This window comes from Mus musculus, chromosome 2, assembly GCF_000001635.26.
Source record: "Mus musculus strain C57BL/6J chromosome 2, GRCm38.p6 C57BL/6J".
Lineage (NCBI taxonomy): Eukaryota > Metazoa > Chordata > Mammalia > Rodentia > Muridae > Mus > Mus musculus.
This window is the reverse complement of record NC_000068.7, coordinates 142,853,777-142,877,153: the sequence shown is the minus strand read 5'-3', so window position 1 is coordinate 142,877,153 and position 23,377 is coordinate 142,853,777. Positions and strand designations below refer to the sequence as shown.

The 23,377-nt window shown below is 42.6% G+C and overlaps 1 protein-coding gene across 8 annotated transcripts in view; it reads left to right on the top strand.

The window, feature by feature from the left end:
- Kif16b (kinesin family member 16B) overlaps nt 1-23,377 on the top strand; it is a 283,270-nt gene that overhangs the window by 24,456 nt on the left and 235,437 nt on the right. For all 8 annotated transcript variants that reach the window (XM_006498819.4, XM_006498818.4, NM_001081133.2 and 5 more), the window contains exons 2-5: nt 11,741-11,810; nt 14,614-14,727; nt 19,727-19,843; nt 22,623-22,720. In XM_006498819.4, coding sequence (XP_006498882.1) covers nt 11,741-11,810; nt 14,614-14,727; nt 19,727-19,843; nt 22,623-22,720 — 399 coding nt within the window. The remainder of the gene's footprint in view (nt 1-11,740; nt 11,811-14,613; nt 14,728-19,726; nt 19,844-22,622; nt 22,721-23,377) is intronic.

Genomic DNA, 23,377 nt, shown 5'->3' with positions numbered 1-23,377 from the left:
AAGATACTGGCTGTGGAAGTCAAGTTGCATCAAGGAAGCGCACTGAGAACAGACACTTTAATGTTTTTTCTTTCTAGAATTGGCTGGTGGTTTGGGCCACATTAAGATGACGTGAGACACCTGTCTAGTACACAGAACAGCCAAGATGTTGCAGAGAAGTAGATAGGCTCAGCAAGGTCTCAGGGTCATTGAGGAGGACATGGCAGATCAGCTAGGGCAGCGTGTTCTAAAGCCAAGTGTCCCAGCTGACTGACTAATCAGCTAGCCTCCCAGGTCTCTGAGTAGGACAGACGTATTTTTTAGTCTGTGTTATGGTTGTACAGATGACTCTGCTGATTGTCAGGCCCAGGGCACAGGAGGTTTGGACCCTGTAACCATAAACACTCTCCAACCCCTCCTGCATGCTCTGTGGAGACCTTTGCTCACCTCTAAGCCACCTCTTGGAGAGCTCTCTGTGGCCTTCTTATCTCTCTACACTAAATATTTGTGGAATGAATGAGTGTTAATTTCTCCACAAAATCCCAGCTAAAAGTTTATGTGGTTCCTTTCTGTTCCTCTTAAGTAAGGATCCTGTATATCTTAAGAAGATCCACTTTGTACCATTAGCTGTTCATTCCACTGAAGATGAGGATGGTAGTTTGACAAAGAGAAGCCTATCTGTGCCGGGTGTGGTGGCGCACACCTTTAATCCCAGTACTTGGGAGGCAGAGGCATTCAAATTTCTGAGTTCCATCCTAGCCTGGTCTACAAAGTGAGTTCCAGGACAGCCAGGGCTATACAGAGAAACCCTGTCTCAAAAAGAGAGAGAGAGAGAGAGAGAGAGAGAGAGAGAGAGAGAGAGAGAGAGAGAGAAAGAGAAAGAAGCCTATCTGTATCCTTGCTCAGTGACCCCAGCTCAGATCTGTCAGCTGGGGAGTCTGGGTGCTTGCTTTGCCGGCATGAGTGCACAAGCTTGCTTCTGAGGGTAATTGGGGTGGGGGAGACACTGTGCTGGATGTCTGTCCTCATTCTTCCTAGCCAGGCCTGGCTGCCAGCCGCTTGACTCAGGCAGTCGTCTCCCTGCTGCGTGCCTGTGCTCAGGGCCACTCTGAGGGCCACTCAGAGTCCTGCAGCTGTACATGGGGTAGGCCCAGGCAGTGCTTAGGGCTCTGGTGCACCCTACTTATAGTGTCTGATCCCTTTCTCTCTCATCCCCCTCCCCTCCTTTTTTTCTTGTTGTTTATCTTGAGAGAGTAAACTGATGAAGAGATTTGCTAGCCTTCCTCAAAGTGGCCGCTTTCTAGGATCCTAACCTGTTACCTATAACAGTTGGCTTTTGGCCTAATTGGGTTTTTGACACCCTCCCTGGGTCAGGCAAGGTGATAAGTCTCAGGCTTTACAGCCGGGCCTGCTATAGCTCATCTCAGTTGTGGCTCTATTACTGTCTGTAATGTCCATGATGCAGTGATAGTGCCTTTGTCCTTCACGCTTGCATGGGGTGGCCTTCAGGGAACGGAGGGGAGGTGCCACCTCTTCTTTACTGCTACCATCTGAGGCTGGCATTATGTGCAGGTCCTGGTGCTGTGACTTAGCTGGTCCTTGTGTGGTGAGGTGAATCCTGAGAATCAAATAGAAACCAGGGTAATCACCTGAAAATCCCACTTTAGGGCTTTCTCAAATCTGTTTGTTTTGTTTTTCATTTTGTTTTGTATGTGAGACAGAGTTTTAATATGTTGCCCAAGCTGACCTTGAATTTACATCTTCCTGCCTCAGCCTCCTGTGTTCTTGGATCACAGGCATGGCTAACCACACTGGGCTTCGTCTGATTTCATGGAGAGCAGAGAGTAAGAGCTGCCATCAATTCCTGACTATGCACTATTTTCTTACTTTGTTCCAAGTGTTCAGGATCAGCCATAAGGCAGGTACAGCAGAAGAAGAGGGCGCTGCAGGGAGCTGGCATGTGCTCCTGGAACTTCTGCTCTTTCTTTGGGTATCCAGGATGTCTGTTCATCTACCTTTGTGGCTTGGGCTGTAGGTGGGCATTGGGGTCTGTGTGCCTCTCAGTGTGGCGAAGCCTGAGGAGTGTGGTCTCCTGAGTGAGTCTGTTCTTGGGTTAGGGGAGTACTTGTGGAAGCTGTTTGTTTATCTGAAATTCAACATGATCAGACAACATGTATTTTATTTGGAGCTCTCAATTACAAAGGAGAAGCACAGCTGAGTAGAGGCAGGTCACTGAGGGACTGCCTAAGGAGCATTCCTGGTGAACAGAAGGGTATTATCGGGGTAACTTTGATTCTTGGGTGTCACTTTGCATGGTGGAAGCTATGAGGGTAGAGAAGGGCAGAGGCCAATCTAGACTACACCAGACAGTGAGCCAGGGCATAATGACCTGTGGATTGCAAGGCCAGCCATTGTCTTCTGTGTGGCCAGGTGCCAGGAGTGGAGGCTGAGTCAGATAGGAACTTGTCCTGAAGCAGGAGGAAGCACACAGTGTTTTGGAGCAGGGGGCGACTGTCTTTTAATTAACTACATTGATTTTAATTATGAAAGTCATATCAAATCATGCTAAAACAGTTCCAGCAGTGAAGTGTTTAAGTTCATTTTCTTGTCCCCTGAGGCCCTGCTTATTATTCTTTGCAAAGGTCCCAGGCAAACAGCTTTCTGCTTATTCTCTCAGAAATGTGTTGTGCATATGGAAGCATTGCTATACATATTCTTTTGGCTCGGTTGAAGTGCAACCATGGTGGCCATTGGCAAGCTCTTTTATTGCCTGCTCTTTCTGTCACAGTGTCCCTTGAGCTTTTTTCCATTATTCTGTAAATGGAGCTTGTATATTCTTTTTAAAATTACATTTTTGAAAAATTGTTGCTGTTGAGTATTCTACAACTAAAATGAAGTCAGTGAATACTAGTATGAGTCTTGGCCAGGTGAAAGAAGAGGGATTCATTTTGCTTTAGAATAAACTAGTAAGGATTGCCCAAGGGAGGGGTTCAGTTTGAAGGGTACAGGATCCTTTTGTCTGGCTGTGTTACCGAGTAACCAAACAGTCTTAGCAGAATGGATGGGATCATTTAGCAGAATTGCTGAGTAATTTAAAAATATTAAAAAGTATCTGTCATAGGTTTTTTTTTCCTTAGTAATTTGCAGTTTCCTGCCCACCTGTATGAGAGCTGGCATTTTTACCTCTTTCCTTGACTGGATATTTTGAACTTTTCTCATTCCTTTCTGGCTCACCCCTCCAGTATTGATCTATAACTCAGCATACTTGCTGTAGCTGGCTCATTTGTAACATCACATGATCTAGTTTCCAGACCTTTCAGATAAATTACTTATTTATATGAAGGGGCTGTAATTGACTTTTCGGTTGAGAAGCCCAATTCACCAGAGTGGCCAGGGAGAGACATAGTTCATTTTACTCTATTATCAAATCAATGTTCAAATGATATTTTAGGATTATTTATTTTCCTCAATATAAGAAAAATGTCAAGATTTATTTCCCATGTTTCTTAAATGTCAGAGGAAATTGACCTGAGGCTGGAGAACTCTCAGTGCCTGGTCTTTGGCGATGCTGGGTAAGAATTGAGAAACAGAGCACTCAGTGCATATTGTGAATTATGCTTTTGTGCCTGGTGCACCTGGTATGGCTGTGCAGGAAGCTGGGTCCTTGCTTTTCTGGACTAGCTGGAGAGATCACTTTAGCAGAGATGAGGCCTGTGGGAGTGGGTGAGCCCATTAGGGTTTTCTTTTTTTTGGGGGGGTTTTTCAGGACAGGGTTTTCTCTGTGTAGCCCTGGCTGTCCTGGAACTCACTTTGTAGACCAGGCTGGCCTCGAACTCAGAGATCCACCTGCCTCTGCCTCCCGAGTGCTGGGATTAAAGGCGTGTGCCACCACTGCCTGGCACCCTTTATGTTTAAGAAGGTTGTTTTTGAAAGTTGAGTAGGAAGAGCTGGTTAGACTAGACCCTAGACAAGCTTTGTGTGACAAATAGGAAGGTGTCAGTTCTGTGGAAAGAGAAGACTCAGGAAGAGTGTGGGGTAGGGAGATCAGGATGGGCGTGTTTAAGTAGGCCGTGGTGAGAGCTGCCCATGTAGTAATTCAGTCAGCTATCCTAGCAGATAGAACAACTGTTTCTGGTGACATCTGAACTACAGGCTCCGGAGGAGAGTGTGAACTCAGTTTGAACTCAGGCTTTACACTTAAGGAGCTGACTGTCAGGTGGACCAATGGAACAGAATTGAAGACCCAGAAATGAACCCACGCACCTATGGTCACTTGATCTTTGAAAAGGGAGCTAAAACCATCCAGTGGAAAAAAGACAGCATTTTCTACAACATCCTTAATCATCAGGGAAATGCAAATCAAAACAACCCTGAGATTCCACCTCACATCAGTCAGAATGGCTAAGATCAAAAATTCAGGTGTCAGCAGATGCTGGCAAGGATGTGGAAATAGAGGAACACTCCTCCATTGCTGGTGGGATTGCAGGCTTTTACAACCACTCTGGAAATCAGTCTGGCGGTTCCTCAGAAAATCGAACATAGTACTACTGGAAGATCCAGCAATTTCTCTCCTGGGCATATACCTAGAAGATGTTCCAAATTGTAATAAGGACACATGCTCCAGTATGTTCATAGCAGCCTTATTTATAATAGCCAGAAGCTGGAAAGAACCCAGATGTCCCTCAACAGAGGAATGGATACAGAAAATGTGGTACATTTACACAATGGAGTACTACTCAGCTATTAAAAACAATGAATTTATGAAATTCTTGGGCAGTCACAAAAAATGTCACTTGATATGCACTCACTGGTAAGTGGATATTAGCCCAGAAACTTAGAATACCCAAGATACAATTTGCAAAACACAAGAAAATCAAGAAGAAGGAAGACCAATGTGTGGATACTTCATTCCTCCCTAGAATAGGGAACAAAATACTCATGGAAGGAGTTACAGAGACAACATTTGGAGCTAAGATGAAAGGATGGACCATCCAGAGACTGCCCCACCCAGGGATCCATCCCATAATCAGCCACCGAACGCAGATACTATTGCACATGCCAACAAGATTTTGCTGAAAGGGTCCTGATCTAGCTGTCTCGTGTGAGGCTATGCCAGTGCCTGGCAAATACAAAAGGGAATGCTCACAGTCATCTACTGGATGGAACACAGGGCCCCCAATGGAGGAGCTAGAGAAAGTACCCAAGGAGCTGAAGGGGTCTGCAACCTATAGGCGGAACAACAATATGAACTAACCAGTACCCCCAGAGCTCGTGTCTCTAGCTGCATATGTAGCAGAAGATGGCCTAGTCGGCTATCATTGGGAAGAGAGGCCCCTAGGTCTTGCAAACTTTATATGCCCCAGTACAGAGGTACGCCAGGGCCAAGAAGCTGGAGTGGGTAGGTAGGGGAGTAGGGAGGAGGAGGGTATGGGGGACTTTTGGGATAGCATTTGAAATGTAAATGAAGAAAATATCTTAAAAAAAAAAAGGAGTTGACTGTCTACTGGACAAGATAGTCAGAGGGTAACCAAGGCAAGGACAGAGCAGAGGGCTCCAGGAAGCTGTATGGAGAGTGGGTGCATCCATAGTTGGTCTTTAATTTGTAATCTCTGAGAAACCCCAAGGGTGTTTAAAGCCAAGTGCCTCCTGGTGAGATGGCCTTTAAAAGACTTTCTGGCAGCAGAGAATAGAGTGTATATGGGAAAAGACTATTTCGAGGCAGAGAGCAGCAGGAATGGCCTGGCTTCAAATGGAGTAGGGAGACGAGGCCAAGTTTGTTGGTGGTGGAGTGGACAGGACTTGGTAAGTAAGTGTTGGGTTGAAGAGTTGAGGTAAGATAGGTTTTCCCGTGAACCATGGGGAATCATGACTTAAGGCTCCGAGGGTGGAGAAAGGACCATGAGCAAAGCCATAGTCTGCAGTAGGTGATGGGCATGGGGCAGGAATGCCCAGCCAGGTGTGGAGGAGCACGAGCGCAGGAGACCTCCTCTTGCTGCTTTTCTTCTTCCAAGTATCTGTAAGTGTGACAGCCCCCACCATGTACATTGAATACAGACAGCTGGGGGGGTTGGTCAGCATGGGTGGCTCCAGCCAGCATAGAGAGGCCACTGGACCTTCTTCTTCTTCTTCTTCTTTTTTTTTTTTTTTTTTTTTTTCTCAAGATAGGGTTTCTCTGTATAGCCTTGGCTGTACTTACTCTGTAGACCAGGCTGGCCTCGAACTCAGAAATTCGCCTGCCTCTGCCTCCCAAGTTCTGGGATTAAAGGTGTGTGCCACCATGCCCAGTGCTACTGGACCTTCTACCAGTATTTTTAGTCACTAGCATGAGATTTTTCTCTCTGACTAAAGATGTACCTAGCTAACATCTTTATTGTAAATACTGTATGATTATTTTTGGTGTGAAGATGTTTCTTTTTTTTTTTTCCCTTACAGTTTCACTCTTGATACTTATAAACAGATTTCCTCTCTAGAACAGATAGCCCTGTCCTAATCTCAGTGGCCTACAATTATGTTTCAATATGAGTGAGCAAAAGCTTCTGACTGCAGCCCCACAGTGACAGCGGGAGAGAGCGTAGGTACAGAAAATCCTGGAAGTGCTAGAAGCTGATGGTTTGGCAGGGGCGCGGGAGTGCGGGAACCTGGCTGTCTTGCTACTCAGATGCCTTCTTAGGTAAGATCTTGCCATTTCAGTGGTCTTGGTCAGAAGTGTCTGCACCACCTAAAGCACGGAAGGTCAGCTTGCCCATTTCCTTATATTCTACCGTGGGATTTTAGAAATAAAACTTTAAAGTCAAAGAACAAAGTAAAATTCACAGTGCAAAAAGCAGATGGTGTTTATTTTAGGAGTTTATTTCCTAAGAGTAAATGTAAGAGCGGCATAGCAAGATGTCATCCAGACTGATGCCAGCTCTGCCTGTCCCAGGCGTCACTGCCTGACAGAATTGTGTATAGGTTGTGGTGAGTCAACAGCATTCCATTCCGTAAGTCTGACATAGCGCTCTGCACTCCCAATTTCAGATGCATTCCCTGAGATGTGTCCGCCAGTGCTGCTGCTCCTGCCGACATTTTGAACACTTGGGCAGCAGAGGTTGGGGCAGAGGTGGTGTTCTTGTCTTTTGGGGAGATATGTTCTTTAAGATAAGCTGTGGACTACAAGAAGGGCAAAGCTGGCTATGGTCTCTGGGCCCCTCACACCACCACTCCCCAGCTAGGATAAGTTCTCTTAGAAAGATGTTTGTTTTACATCACTGTTTCTCAGTGGCACCTACTAGTGCTCCTGTAGAGTACATGGTTATTACAACCGAGAAGTACTGTTGAGGTATATACTTAACGTGTTAGCACTGGTCACAAGAGGACCTTTAAGTTTAGCTGCTTAGGAGGTGCTTCTGAAATGGGGGTCCAGGAACACTGGACTTGAGGCAGGTGTGGTAGGCAGGGTGTGAAATATGAAATACACTTTCTTTCAAAGGCAAGGATTAACAAGTAGTGTGAGGACAGCATTCCATGTAAATATTCCCAGAAAGCATATCATTTTGTTCACATGAGGTATGTATTGATAGTACTTGTTTTTTTTTTTTTTTTTTTTTTTTTTGGTTTTTCGAGACAGGGTTTCTCTGTGTAGCCCTGGCTGTCCTGGCACTCACTTTGTAGACCAGGCTGGCCTCGAACTCAGAAATTCGCCTGCCTCTGCCTCCCGAGTGCTGGGATTAAAGGCGTGCGCCACCACGCCCAGATGATAGTACTTGTTTTAAAACTCAAAATTCAGTCATAGAAGGTTATTAAGTGAGAAAGAGCCACTGTGGAATTAACAGGCATCAAGATGGTCTAGTTGCCAGAGCAGATACATGAAGTGTGAGCAGCCCTTGCTAGACTGGTGCACTCTTCACGGTCAAATGCTTAGAAAGTGGGATTTCAGGAGCCATCTGTCATAACAACATGCAGTGGCCTGAAACCTGATGGTATACAATGGTCGTCTTCTTCAGACTGGCTGGGAGTTCACTACAGACCTGATGGTGTTTACTGCAACATGATCTTGGGGGTTTATTGATCTGAGATGGTCAGGAGGTTACCCTCAGCTAGCTCCCTCCCATCAGGCTAAAGTAAATTACAGATAATTTTACTTGTAATTATTTCGGCATGTGCTATTTTCAAGGGTAAGATATTTTAAAATCACTATGGTATTTTTATCATACCTCAAACATCAGTTTAATAACTTACTAGCAAATGTCTAGTTATTATCAATCATCTTTCTACATATGTTGAAATCTTGTATATGTGTGCTTGCATGTGTGTGTGCATGTATGCACATGTATTTGTGCATGTGTGTGTGGAGGCCAGAAATTGGCATCAGGCATCTTCCTTAGTTACTCCATATAGTTTGAGATGAATCCTCACTGAGCCTGGGACTCAGATACACTGGCTGTCAGTGAGCCCCAGGGATCCTCCCCGTTTCCCTTCTCAGTTTAGGGCTACAGGAGTGCTGTGCTCTGCCTTTTACTCGAGTCCCCGTGCAGCAAGCACTTTGACTGAGCTATCTCCTAGATCCAATGTATTATAACTTTTAGAAATACTTTTTCTGTGGGAGTGATATTCATGTGGTTGACATATCTTTAATATATGTTTGTAATATATGGATTTTCTTCTCTCTGCTTTTACAATCTGTTATTGTTACAAGAAAGCAGTATCAATTATCACTTCCTCTGGTGGCTTTAACAGATTTCCTTGCCCGATAGATGATTTTTCGTGGTCCTTGTTCTTATTGCATTTCCTGGTGGTTCAGTGCTGGTCAGAGGAGGTCCTTTGGGTGATGGGTGGACACGACTCCCAAACAGTGGTGCTGTTACTTTATGCAGGACTCATAGAGGTTGGGTGAGTTCAATGATATTCACAGAGTAGTCATGTAACTCACCAGGGACAAAAGCCCAATGCTGTTTTAATGGTGTTATTTCTTCTACAAGGCATAATTGTGATACCTCAAGGGAACCTTCCATTGAGGTGCCCCGAAGTAGCTGTTATGGAGGAGATATATGGGATGTGTGCTTGATTCTCTCCCTTCATTTACCAACTGACTACTAATAAAGTTCAATACAAGATTGTGTCTTTCATACTCTGAAGGGGACCTCTTAGTTTTCACTTTTTATAGAGTTTATATGATTGATTCAAATATTTTTTTCTGTTTTGTTGCAGTTATTTTTGTTCAAAAATTTCAACATTGGCTAGTGCTAATCTTTTAGGTTGGGGCTTTAAAGCCTTTTGACATGACCTATGGTTTGTGGGTCTCTTTGAGAGCTTCTCGAAACACGGCAGGTAGCTTTCCCCATCACAGGGCTTTAAGAGAAAGGATTAGGCATAAGGGAAGAGCCAGAAAAATAGAAAATTACAGTTGTTTGCAATCAGCAGGAGTGTTTCTTGGTCTGTGTGTGTTCTAGTCATTGGAAGTGACTCACCAGGTTGAGTTTACAGCAAGGGGAGGGGAGCTAGGGGTTTCGAGCATTGGTAAGCATGCCCAGTTGTTTGGGAACTTTCCTCCTGAGAGTCTTAGTGAACTCTAGTGGCTGCTTTCTTGAGTGAGAAGGTTTAGGTATTTAGATTGCATAATTTAAGAAGCCCTGAGTTCTTTTAGTGGCAAATGGTATTTAGAGACTATTCTTTGAGCATATAATTCTAGATCTCTTTAGTAGGCATAACTATGGACTTCTTTATCCTTATCCAAAATGTCTGGGAACTAGATAGAATACAGAATTCAGATCATTCCAGATGATGGAATATTAGCATACATGGAGTGAAATAGCTTGTGGCCTGTACATGACTAGTCATGAGAGACACTTAAAGGAAGTTTTGTATGATATTTTTATGTGTCTGCATTTTTAGTATTACTTGTCACATGAGGTCACATATAAAATCACCATTTATGGTTTCATGTCAGGCTTCCTGAAGCTTTCTAATTTGGAGCATTTTTGGATTTTAGATTTTCAGATTAGGAATATATTACCTGTGTTTTTATTTTCTCCCCTTTTCTCCTTCTGTCCTCCCTCCATCCCTCTCTTCTCCCTCCCTCTCTTCCTTCTTTCTTTCCTTCCCTTCCTTCTTTCTTTCCTTTCCTTCCCTTCCCTTCCCTTCCCTTCCCTTCCCTTCCCTTTCCCTTCCTTCCTTCCTTCCTTCCTTCCTTCCTTCCTTCCTTCCTTCCTTCCTTCCTTCCTTCCTTCCTTTTAGATAAAGTTCACGCTATTATTTCTCCTTCAGAATCCATACCTTATCCATCTTCTGTTTGTTTCTTTGTAATTTACTAGGTCTACTGGCAGTAGTTCTCAGAGATAGTAGTATAAATATTCAAGAGTTATTTCACAGTAAAAGATCTCAGAATGACCACCACAGATAACTAATTCTGCCACATTGTAGAAATGTTCTTCCACTGTGTGATACAAAGTTTGATCCATCGTTTTCAGCTTACATTTGAATTTTAGGTTGTTTAATCTAATTTAATTTTGCATACATTATCTTCTAGAAATGATTTATAGATGAAGTAATATTCAGGAAACTATTGTTCCCATCATTGCCCCTTCCCTTCCAATTTCTTCCTTTCTCTATATGTAGCCTTTTGGAAAAGACTAAGGTTGCCTTTTTGTTCTCTACACAGATGTAGTGTCATCCTACATACATTCTCTTTGGACTGGAATGCTCTGTAGGCTAAATGTATCTAGAGGATTTTGGTTTATTCTTAATTTATAATAGATTTAGGAACAAAATCCTCAGGATACATTTAGCCTACAGAGTGTTTCAGTTTATCAACACAGGCACAATATGCACTGTACACCAAGGGTCTGTGTTACTTTCCTTGTGATCTCATGGCCAGTCTGAATCTGCTGCTGCTGTGTGGCATCACTAGAGAGGACTAGATTTTATGTCACTAGTCTAGGAAGTGATAATAGTTCAGAAGGCAAGTTCAGATTAGTACTGAATGTATTACTTTCACTTCAGAGTGTGAAATCCTAATGTCAGACCATGAAAGGCGAGGACTGCCTATGTGCTGTTCTCTGCTTTGCACTCTACTTAAATCATGTGTCCTGATGACTGTTCCATAATGTCATAGATACTGGCATCAGTGCTTTTTGATTGGCATAACATTCCAATAAAAGATAAACAAGTTTTTTTTTTTCTTTCTTGTTGAGACACACTCTCTCAAGCTGGCCTTGAGAGGTCTTCCAGCCTCAGCCTCCCATATGCTGGGATTACAGGCCCTTGCCACCTAATATATAGACTGTGCTCTTCAGAATTTGCCTGGCTTCCTGTTTACTGCTTTGTAAGAAGCACAATTCCCAATGGCTCTAACAAGCTGGTGAGAGGAGGGGCAAAACTCTGGCAGTCCCTGGGAGTAGCTCACAGTTGTGAGCATCCATCTTGTGACTTGGTTTTCATCCAGGCTGGGAGGGCTGCCTTTTCCATGATGTTCAGCCCTTTGTGATGCCTGACGTTTTCGCTGCTGACTTGTTCTAAAGTTAGAAGTTTTTTCTAGATTTTGTCAGCATATATTTTCATTAGTCATACTTTCTGATGGCGGCATCTGTGTCACGTGTCTTCATGTGTCTTCATAGCCTTAGCAAGGATTTGGGAGCAGTGCTATCTGGGATTAACTTTCTAGTTGTCATTCACAAACAACACCCTCATGTGAAAGTCAAATGAAATAGGTTTATTTCAAAGTAATCTTTTGTCTTCTAACACAAATGCTATCCTCTAAAAGAATACTGTTTTATTTATGTCACAGGGAAAAGGACCTGGAGGCCAAGTTCATCATTCAAATGGAGAAAAGCAAAACGACAATCACAAACTTAAAGGTAAGTGACGAGGGAGTCCTGCTGTGGTTCTGAGACCCCACGCTTAGCCTCTGTCACTGGGGTGCAGGTGGGTGAAGCACCTGATCTTTCTGCACGGCTGAGTTAACTGCGCCATCTCAGTGCATTGAACAGTGTCTGTGTGCTCTGCTGAGGCCGAGTCCTGAGCCCAGTGCCTTTTCCACCCCGCTTTCATCTGACCGGAGAGTCAGACTCAAGCTGTTGAAGACGGACCTGACACTTCTACCCTGTTCTCCAGAGCCTGAGAGTTGCCTGTACTCTGTGAAGAACCGGACAAGTTTTGACCCTAGATTTATTTGTTTTGAGACAAGATCTCAGGTAGCCTAGGCTGGCCTCAAACATGAATGAGTATCAACTTGAACTTCTGACCCTCTTGCTAGGATTACACACATGTACTGTCGTGCCTGGTTTCTGCTCTGCCAGGAATCAAACCCAGGGCCTCATGCATGCTAGCTAGGCAGACACTCCTTTTTTATTTATTTATTTTTAATGTTACCATTGCCATTTTTTAAAGATATTTTCTTTATTTACATTTCAAATGTTATCCCCTTTCAACTAACCTACACCTCCAGTTCTTTGTTGTGATTTTTAAATGAGAATCCATCCTGTATTCTGATCCTTGATTATCTGAGAACTGTTGTTTTTATTAATCAAGAGGATGAAAGCTTAAAAAGGGAACAATAAAAACTGCATTACTTTATGGAAAAAATTAGATGAAAAAACTTTACAATTTTTCAAAATGGTACATTCATTCTTCCTTTTGCCTTTTAAATATACTATGTATTCTGTTTGCACACTGGGTAACAACCTTGAATGCTTTTCACTTAAGGAGGAAGCAAGGGTATAAAAGTAATGCTAAAGACATCTTGTTCTTTCAGGACTTAGCCCCCTTAAGTGTGGAGATGTGAGTCTCTGAGGCCTTCTGCTCCACGGTCAAGTGTCCAAGGAATAGATTTCTATTATTTGATGGTCCTGGGCAGTGGATACTCTGCAGTCACTTTCTGAGTAGTGCAGAGATGAGAATGAGGGTAGTACTATCTTCCTGGAGGGAGTGGTGCTCTGGACTGCCAGAAGCCATTTGCCTGAGGCGTTCTCTACTACAATGATTTTTTCCTGTACTCTACACAGTCTTTGTACAGCTTGGCTCAGTCTGGCCTATCTTAAGTCCTCTTTTGCTTTCTTGCATCTTCCCAGGCTTCTTAAGTTCTGTCTGCCTTTTCTTGTTTGTAGCAAGCTTTCCTTTTACGTTATGCATCTGTGTATTCACAGGGCTTTGGTTCAGTCATCTCTTGAATGTATGATGGAGTCTATACCTGTGATTACTCTCTTGCCTTTTGTTATTCATGAGTGAGGGAGCACTGGAGCATGGTCTGTCTACCAGGGCCCACTCCATTAAAGAAAACAGACTTTCCATGATGGTGAGCCATCACCTGTTGGTAGCTCCTCGTGAGCCCCTCCTCCTGGCTGGACTGTTGACTGGCTGGATTTTGTGCAGGTCTTGTGCAGGCAGCTGCAGCTTCTGTGAGTTCATGAGTGCAGTGGGTCTGGTACTGCCCTGTCTAGATGACATTGTTTTACTCTAGTCCTTTCCAACTTCTGAAAATCTTTCTGCACTGCTTTTGTAATGGTCGCTGAATCTTCTCGGGAGGGCATGTGATGTAGGCATCCCATTTGTGGCCCAGTGCTCTGTAGATAGATACCTTTTGTCTGGACTTTGACTAGTTCTGTGTTAACCACTGTTCACTGAACAAAGAAACTTCTCTGATGAGGTTTGAGATCTAAACTAATCTGTGAATATAAAGATATAAATTTAGATGGTAGTTTGATGCTTTGGATATTTAGCAAAAGTAATAGTTTACTCCTAGGGCCTGTGAGTCTACCAACTATGGGTTCATGTCCAGATTTACCATAGCAGCCATGCATTTCCTTCTATGGAGCAGACCTCAAATCTTACCAGTGGTTGGTTACCTTCATAATATTTGTGCCACAATTGCACCCATGGGAGCTGCTCATATTTTTAATATACTGTTTTTTTTCATGGTTAATGCTTTAACAAATTATTAAAGAAGTAGATTATATTGAAAAGTACACTGTACCATGTGTACGAGATATAAGGTTTTGGAATCATATGGATTGTTTGGAAACATATGTATTGTTTTGGGGTTCAGTATAAGCTTAGAGCATGGAACATAAGATATATGCAGACATCTGTGCTAACTTCACAGTGTGATATATCTTAGGAGAGTCTTCATTCAGAAAAGAAGGAGAAATTATTTCTAGATGGAAGCTTCATGGAAGAAGAGATATCTGACTTGGAGTTTTCAGGGTGCTACCAAATCACACAGCTCCAGAGGGCACCACTTTTACCAGAATTAGTGTCCAGGACCCCTAAAGTTTTACAGTGTCCAGCTCTGGAGGTACCTGGAGGAAACAGTCAGAGTCATGCAAGACAAGCAGACAGAGTCTGACTGAACATTGTGTTCACGTAAGCTAATTATGTTAGTTAAGACCATAGTGTATGGTCATCTTACATACATACATACTACAGATCCTGGACTTCTTATGTTGTGTTTATTTTTATTTATTCTTTAGGGAGACTAATGGAAATTAAATGCTGATTAGAGTATACATATTGCAAATGTTAATTATTTTATGTGTTTTAGTCATAAATTTTGTTTCTTATTTTGAGTCACTGGTTAAATGACATTATTCTTTATGTTGTTATTATTATTATCATTATTACCACCTTATTTTCCTATTATTTCTGTGAAAACTATCTTTGCAGATACCAGAAGGAGGAACTGGGGATTCAGGCAGAGAACGGACCAAGACCTTCACCTATGACTTCTCTTTTTATTCTGCTGACACCAAGAGTCCAGATTATGTCTCACAAGAAATGGTACAGTGTGACAGTCTTAAAATCTGGGTTGTTGATGTTGTTGTTTTCTTATTAAGAAAACAGGACTTTCCTAAAACACTTAAAAAGGACTTATTACTATTTTTTGCTGAATTTAATTTATATAAAATTAGCATTTGGTAACTTAGCTTTTTAATTATCAGATGGAAATATTTATGTAAGCCTGATACTTCAGTCCTCTAAAGCTTACTTTTATTCCCACCATTTTGAGTTTGATGATCATAACTGGAATGGTTTCAAAGCTTGGACATGAGTCTCATTTTGAAGGATTCAAGATGTAGCATTTGGTGTCAGGAGTGTGACATTTGTATATTTAAGTTTTGGAAATAAACCACTTAGCCTTGATTCCTGCTGTGATACAGAGCATAGGAAATAAATATCAAACCCAGGCCACATTTCATCTGCTTGTGTGGATCACAGTAGGCTATAGAAAGGATTCTAGAAGCAGTGGTTCTCCAGAAACTACAACCTAGACTGATGCTAGTATTTGTTTAAGAAACAATGTAGATGTTGTCTACACGGATGAGAACAAGCCTTCCCAGGTAACCTGCAAGGCACTGATGATGACATCATTAGAACAGGAAGACAGACACACACTCTAGGTAGGGAAAAGTCGGACATTGGAGCAGAGCTGGTGTGTACTAACACACATGGAAAAACATGGGCACCATCACTGGGCTTCTCCGTCTTCTCAGTAGCATCTTTAAATATCACAGATACATGGTTCAGGTCTGTAAATGGAGAGTCTTTTTTTTTTTTTTTTTCAAGACAGGGTTTCTCTGTGTAGCCCTGGCTGTCCTGGAACTCACTTTGTAGACTGGGCTGGCCTCGAACTCAGAAATCCACCTGCCTCTGCCTCCCTGAGTGCTGGGATTAAAGACGTTCGCCACCACGCCCGGCTAACATGGAGATTCTTGACCAGGGTTGTAAACCTGAAAACTAGAGCATGAAAATCCTAATATGTTTCTGTGTCAGGGTTTTGCCTCAGTGGTATTGCCTGGGGACTTGTTAGAATATAGAATCTCAGGGTCATCACTACTACCACCCACTACTTGCATGTTGGGATAGGCATACATCACCACACTGGCCTTTTGAAGTAGTGCAGATGATGTTGGAATACTGCAGTGATTGTGTCCAGAAGCTGTGGACTCAAACATCAGTAAGAGGGAAGGAAGAATTAAAACTATAGAGAGAGGAAGTGTCCAGTGTGATAGAGGAGTTGGTAGAGGAAGAGAAACTGATATTCGAGTTTCCCTTGAGTCAGACATGCTTGGTACTGTGTCGTGTTAAATCCTCGGAAAAACCTTGATGAGCTTTAGTAACTTGCTCAGGTTCGAAGGCAGATTGCGTTTCAGTAGTGCCAGAGCTGAGTCCATGGTACTAATGTGAGAGGAGGTGGAAAAACCACCACGGGCAAGCTTTTGTGTGGGGAAAAAAAGGAATTATTCATTCAAGCTGCCAGGTGTGAAGAGAGGGCAGCCTCCTGTCACAGCATCAAAGGAGAGGAGAGGTGAAAGGGTAAGGATGAGGTTGGGTCCCGGTGGCTGATCTGTCTACACTGACAGGAGAGGCTGGCATAGAAGGCTATGGATGTGGAGCCCAGACTGATGCTCTGTTACACACATGAGAGGTAAGTGACACGAGGTAGGGAATTTTAAGGGGAAAAACAATTTATTGTAGTGATCTTCAGCATGTCTCCAAGCACAGGATGAATGAAAAGCCTTGGATCTTCATTTTTAACCTACTTAATGATCTGTTGGATTTTCTTGTTTTTCTTGAATTTGAAGTCCTTTGGGACAGAGGGCTGTGCAGAGGGATGGAGAGTATTGTGTGACCATAGGACCTGGCTGGGAAATGTTTGCTGACCAAATGACCCAATTTATAGATGGTTATGGGAGCAGGTGATACTTTCTGAGATGCACAATAATCAAGATGATGGAAGGAAGAACAAATGTAGCCCTTCTCTCTGCAAGTTAGAAGCCAGTGTCAAGAGTTTCAAGGTAGCTCTAGGTTGTGCAAAGCTTTCCGAGCTATACTTTAGGTGGTTTCGCAGAATATCTTGTTGGTATTTCAGGGATCCTTAGAGAGAAGAATCTGGGATTGTTCTGAGGAATTTCTAAGCGAAACACACTAAGCCATGCATCTAAGCCAACATAGATGCAGAGAAACAATTATTAAAATATTGAGATATTCCCTCATCCCTTTTGTAGCACTCACCAGAAGGCTTCAGTACCAAGTGTCTACTCAGCTTTTCAGGTTGGTGGTAATGAGTGAGAGTGTAGCCGAGCACCATGAACCAGAACAGCGCTAGCTGGCCTTCTCGCTCCCCTCTTCTGTTTTAATCAGTTGTCTGTAAAATAGAGAAAATATATCCACAACTATAAAGTTTCCTTTAAGTCTGAAAAGCAAACAATTGTTTTAGAATTAGGGAAAATAACCAATGAGCAATTTAAACCCACGGTCTTATAAATTAAAGAGCATTGAATAAGGTCTTAATTTTTTAAATGGTTCTTCAGTATTCCAAAGGGAGGCTTTGAGCTCATCCTACCTGCTTCTTTAATTCTACCTTGGAGAAACTGGAATCCAATAGCTTCCCAGTTGTCCAGCTAGATGGCAGTGTCTTTGTTTCAGCAGTGCCCTCTTGTGGTTGATTTTTTGCTAGTAAGGCCCCGGGATATCTTGGATCACTCTTGAAATCAGCTTGAAAGTGTTTGCACACATGGCAAAGCATATAGAGCTAACTGTGAGGGGCTTGGCCAGGGTTTGGTGCTAATGGACTCACCAGTCTCTTGAATCTGTCCTGCTTGGTACAGTAGCGGATGCTGAGTCCGTCTGTGGTGGGAGTGTGGCAGGGTGGCCTCTGGAGAGGACTGTGCCTGTTTCTGTACCTCGGTGTGGCCATGGTGGATGGCTTGCTTGGTGCTGAGGCTGCTCTAGTTCTAGTGTCACCTCCAGATCTACCTTTCCTAGGTCTGTCCTAGCATTGTGCCTGCTGGGGCTCTTGAGTCTGTCAGAAGGCCACCTAGGTGATCTTTCTACTTGCTAACAAAGTAATCACCCACGAAGCATGGATTTTAACTCTTGGGAGGATTTTAATTGTGGAATCATTTCAGATTGGGTTAACTGTTTAACATGCCTTATTTTACCTTCATCTGGGCTATGAGAAATGCCCCTTCTTTATTCTCTGAAATTTCTGTGGAAAATTTTTTGTTTCTGCTCCAACCTGAGAGATTTGGAGAAGTAGGATTTTTACTTACAGTTCATATGGAGTGGGGAGAGGAGACCTAAGCGTGTCGTCTGGATCCCTGAGTTCCCTGGAGTTTGGGAATGCATCCTCCCAGCCAGCACCAGGGTTTGTGATTGTAGAGGATGTCGTTAAAGCCCTGTGATGAGAGTACAGCTCCAGCTCTGCCACTCATTGCAGGGCCTGAGTCCTGACCTTCCCTCTCAGCTTCCTCATCTGAGGGTTCATGAACCCTCTCTCCTTTGAATTAATACATGACCCTGTGACAGTGCCCAGTAAATGTGAGATGCCATGGCTGGGTATTGCATAAGTCATTAGACTTTGACGATGAGATTAGAAAATAATAGTGCCTGAAGCTGAAATGGCTAAAAATTAACTGAGAATGAGTGGCTGTAGCCATTTTTGGTAGAATTTCAGTTGAAATTACATTTAGTAATGTTTTATATAGAATCTGAAGGAAGTGCAAACCAAATAAAAGGAAGGAAGCCCAAGTCTATTTGGCTTTATTTTTGTTACATCATGGATGTCAGCTGAATTGTCATCAGATTCTGCTGTGGTCAGGTGTGTAGTATTCATTTGGGAAGTTTTGTAATGTACTGATTCCTAGGTTCATACAGAGACTCATATTTCACTGGACTGACTTGCTGGCCTGACCACTGGGTCTCTAGGTATTCTCATGGCCAGTAAAGGCTAGGATTTGCTCCCTGGGTAGTTTGGGAGAAATGGTTTTCTGGGTCTCCTGACCTTGGCTCAGAGAGAATCATTACCGTAGGAGTTCCCACCTTGGACTGTGGTCATCCCATCCATTCAGTTTTTTGACTATGAACCTGATGGCATTCTTTCTGTGGCATCTCTTGCTGCTGATGCTCTTACTTTCCGTAGCAGACAGATGTTTGAGTTGGCCTTATGTTGGGCTTAGAGGACTTGAGACATCAACCAAACTTTGGGTCATTCCTTCCCAGCTTGGTATAAGAGGCCACTTGCCATTTTAATCTGTCTCATTTACATTAGTTGTCCTCCTGGAGCATTTGTGCTTCATCCTTTACTCTTCCTCCCAAATGGTGGCTATGTGGTACACTGGACAGAACTTAGGTTGTGGTTGTGACCATCTCCACCCATCTTGTCTCCCCACCATGCCTGCAAGTATCTGGATAAGTATCCTAACAGGTAAATAAATACACTGGGAGCCTGTTGTGAGGCAGCCTACCATTCTAGTCTCACCATTCCACCCTGGCATTCTGCTACCCCAGGTCTTCTAGAGATTCATCTTGAGGTATATTGGCCCTGAGAAATGAAGGCTTTTACTTGGCAGGATTCAGGCAATAATTTCAGGCTACTGTGACCTTTAGGTTTTGAATATTAATTTTGGAGGCTTTGATAGATGAATAGCTTCACACATTGTGCAGTTCTGAATTTTAACATCACATGTTAAAATCTTTGCTCCCAAACACAATTGCCACTTGGCCTTGTTTACATTTATATTTCAGAAGTTGTTTGCTAACTTAAGCAGGAAAGAGAACGGTGTTGCTTTTTGCTTGCTTGGAAAGTTTACTTTTGATTAAAAAACTGGCGTGAATACATATTCTGTTGTTATAGCTCGGCAGTGATTTATTTTTATGCTGTAATCCCTAAAGATGAAAGTAACATTCAAGCACATTGTCAATACAGCAGGGGCTTTTATTAAAATCCATGGTACTTGTATCCTTTGTGTTTATCTTTTTTTTTTTTTCCTTTTAGGTTTTCAAAACTCTGGGTACAGATGTTGTGAAATCTGCATTTGAAGGTTACAATGCTTGTGTCTTTGCATATGGGCAAACTGGATCTGGAAAGTCCTACACCATGATGGGAAATTCTGTGAGTTATTTAGCTGTTTATATGTTGTGAGGGAAGGAAGTGTCTTACTGTCTTTTTCTGGATTGATAGAATTATCTTTTATCTACTTGATCTGCACCATCTTTTCCTGTTCTGATCTTCCTTTAATAACAAGATAAAACTCAGTAATAAGTTGAACTAAATTTCCTTGGAGAGATTTGAAATTAGAGATAGTTTTATGTTATAAGCACAAACAATGGGTGGGAATCCCAGTTCATTTCTGCTTTTAAAGGCCTTATAATCTTATCAAGAAAGTAATTTATTCTTCTTTTCAGCCAGTATAACAGTTTGAATAAAATTACCAAAGTCTATTCTTTTTAAAATTATTCAGAACGTTTTTCCTAAGAAAAGTGTAAAAAAAGAAAACCTAACTTTTTGATGGAAAGGTGTTAGATACGTCCAGCAAACATGAAGAAGGTGGCATTATAGAGCAAGCCCTTACAGTTTGTGTGCTTATAAACACAACACCCATAGTTTAGTGATTAATCAGTACAGATTATTAAGCGCTTATGTTGTATTTGCACCAGAGTATAGAAAAGTAAGATGTAGGTAAAGGACATGGTGGTATGTAATCCCAACTTCCTGGGAAGCTGATGCATGATGCTGGCAAGCTTCAGTCCAGCCTGATGATCAACTCAGGGAGACTGTGTCTCAAAAAGGACTGGGAACGTAGCTTAGGAGTTAGGTAGTAGAACACCTGCACAGCATGCTCAAGGCCCTGATTTGCTCCCTAACAACACAGAAAACAGAGAAAAGAAGCAAACCTAACAACAAACAAAACTGCATAGGGCTATTTAAGACTTAGACAATGGTGTGTGTGTGTGTGTGTGTGTGTGTGTGTGTGTGTGTGTGTGTGTGTGTATGTGTATGTGTATATATATATACACATACACACACACATCTTTTTTTCTCTTTTTTCATGTGGCAGCAAGAACTCAGTTCAGTACTGCCAAACCTGTGGCTTGTTCTTGATATAGACACTGTGAAAGGCTTTAGGGCTCCCTGACAGCAGGCACAGTAGTGTCTATAGTGCTCAAGGTTTGGTGGCCTATGGAAGCATGGTACTGGGGAGGAACAAATCTCAGGGCATCATATCAGAGCCTGGAACCTGGCTTCTCCAACCCAAATTTTGTGCTTACATGGAAAGTGTGGCACTGAAATGTGTGTCACAGTGCTGGAAGCTAGGGAGAGCGAGGCAGAGAGGTAGCCCACCTGGCATGTCCCTTTTAACTTTATTAGTTTTTCTCTTTTTGTTTTACTACTAAACTTAAAAAAAAAAAAAAAAAAAAAACTAAAAATGAAATTTGCATATCAGTCCTCGACTTTCTATAAAACATTTACAAAGCATTTCTAAGAGCAGCTACTAACCACCCCCCCCCCCACTAGATAAGTACAGCTTCAGTAACTTATTTTTTTTTTTTAATATTATTTATTTATTATTTATGCAAGTTCACTGTAGCTGTTTTCAGACACACACCAGAGGAGGGCATCAGATCCCATTACAGATGGTTGTGAGGCACCATGTGGTTGCTGGGATTTGAACTCAGGACCTTTGGAAGAGCAGTCAGTGCTCTTAACCACTGAGCCATCTCTCCAGCCCTTCAGTAACTTATTTTAAGAAAGGACAAAAACTGTGGTAGAAGGCTCAGTTTCCTTGGTAAAAGTTGGTACCAATTGAATGGATGATACAAAGAAGAAGAAGAAGAAAGTTAAAATGGCAGTCTTTTAGAGGGGGGTTAAGTTTCTAGGGAGAGCGTTTTGCCTGATGCACAGTGTCTTAATTTGGGTTACCATTACTCTGATGAAGTACCATGACCGGAAGAAAGTTGGGCAGGAAAGGGTTTGCTTTTATTTGGTTTACACTTCCACATCCATAGTCCATCACTGAAGGAAGTCAGGGCAGGAACTCACACAGGGCAGGAACCTGAAGGCAGGAGCTGATGCAGAGGCCATGGAGGGGGCTGCTTACTGGCTTGCTTCCCCTGGTTTTCTCAGCCTGCTTTCTTATAGAATCTAGGACTACCAGCTCAGGGATGGCACCACCCACAATGGGCTGGGCCCTTTCCCATCAATCACTAATTAGGAAAACGTTCTTGTCTGCTTAGAGCCCTATCTTATGGAGGCATTTTCTCAATTGAGTTCCTCCTTTCAGATGACTTTGGCTAGTATCAAGTTGATGTAAAACTATCCAGTCCACAGAGTATTGCTCACAAGCTTGTTCATGCTTACCTGACTATGATTATGTAGCTACAACACTTAGACAAGGTGGATTTTCTCTTCCAAAGAGGACTTACGCAGAGATTGCTATAGCAGAGGAAGGCTGGCTTCCATAGTTTAATGTACTTCAGCCACCTACATTTTTAAGATGGCTATCTGGAGGACTTAAAATGGCTATTATCTTTTCTAGTGTTTCTTCTCTACCTGGTATTTGTTATCACTGCTTTGTCATTTAGCCAGATATTTTTAACATTTATTTTATATTATAAACTCTCCTCTTTGATAGAGAATAAGCCTCCATATCCTTGCAAGCCATTGTTAATTGATTTAACATCTTATAAAAATATACAAGTCCTAGCATTTATAATTTAGAAAATGTTATCCTTTTATTTCAGAGAATATGAAGTCCTATAGGGGTACTTGGTGGAAGGTTTGGGCTTGGCACACAGGCTCAGAGAGCCTAAGTCCATGCCAGCAAAATGCAAATTCATGGTCTGCTCAAATCTAGTTTGAGTGATGGCTGTGGTAATCTTCTCCATTTCAGGGCGATTCTGGCTTAATACCTCGGATCTGTGAAGCTCTCTTCAGTCGGATCAATGAAACCACTAGATGGGATGAAGCCTCTTTCAGGACAGAAGTCAGGTAGGGCCATTATCTGATGCATAACGTTCTGAGGGGCCCCAGTATGCTTGACTTGCACAGAGGTCTGGGAAAGAGGAGGGTAAGGGTGGAGGTTGTTGAGGAATGAGCCTGCCCCTTCCTGACCCAAACTCTATGTTAGTTAGCAATAAAAGTGAGAGTGTGTTGGTGTAATTTGTGTGTGAGGTAGCATAGCTTGATGGGAAGCTTGAATATTCTATTTTTCTCTCACACTGAGTGAGCCCTAGACTATTGGTGAGCGTATGCAGTTGGGCTCACTCTTTTGGCTGAGTAACATCTGTGTTACTCAACTGTGGTAGGCTCCTCTGTAAGTGCACCCTTAACATCAGTTGGGTGCACAGGGAACCTTTTCCTTATTGTCGCTGAGTCTGGGTCAGACGCTGGTCCCCAGAGGTCTTGAGCAGAGCTGTGTTGACATGTACTGCTCAGAGCCACTTGACCTCTTGATGACTGTGACTTCCGGCGAGTTGTTTAAAGCACACCAGAACTCTCTTGTTACAGTTTTACAAATGATGATGTATCCACCAGTAAGCCGTTGCAAGGGTTGAGTGAAATACTTCTTATAAAGTGCACAGCAGAGGTGTGTGTATATGGCTGCGGGTGCTGGGAGTGTTGTGTTTGTTATTAGTAATGACTTAA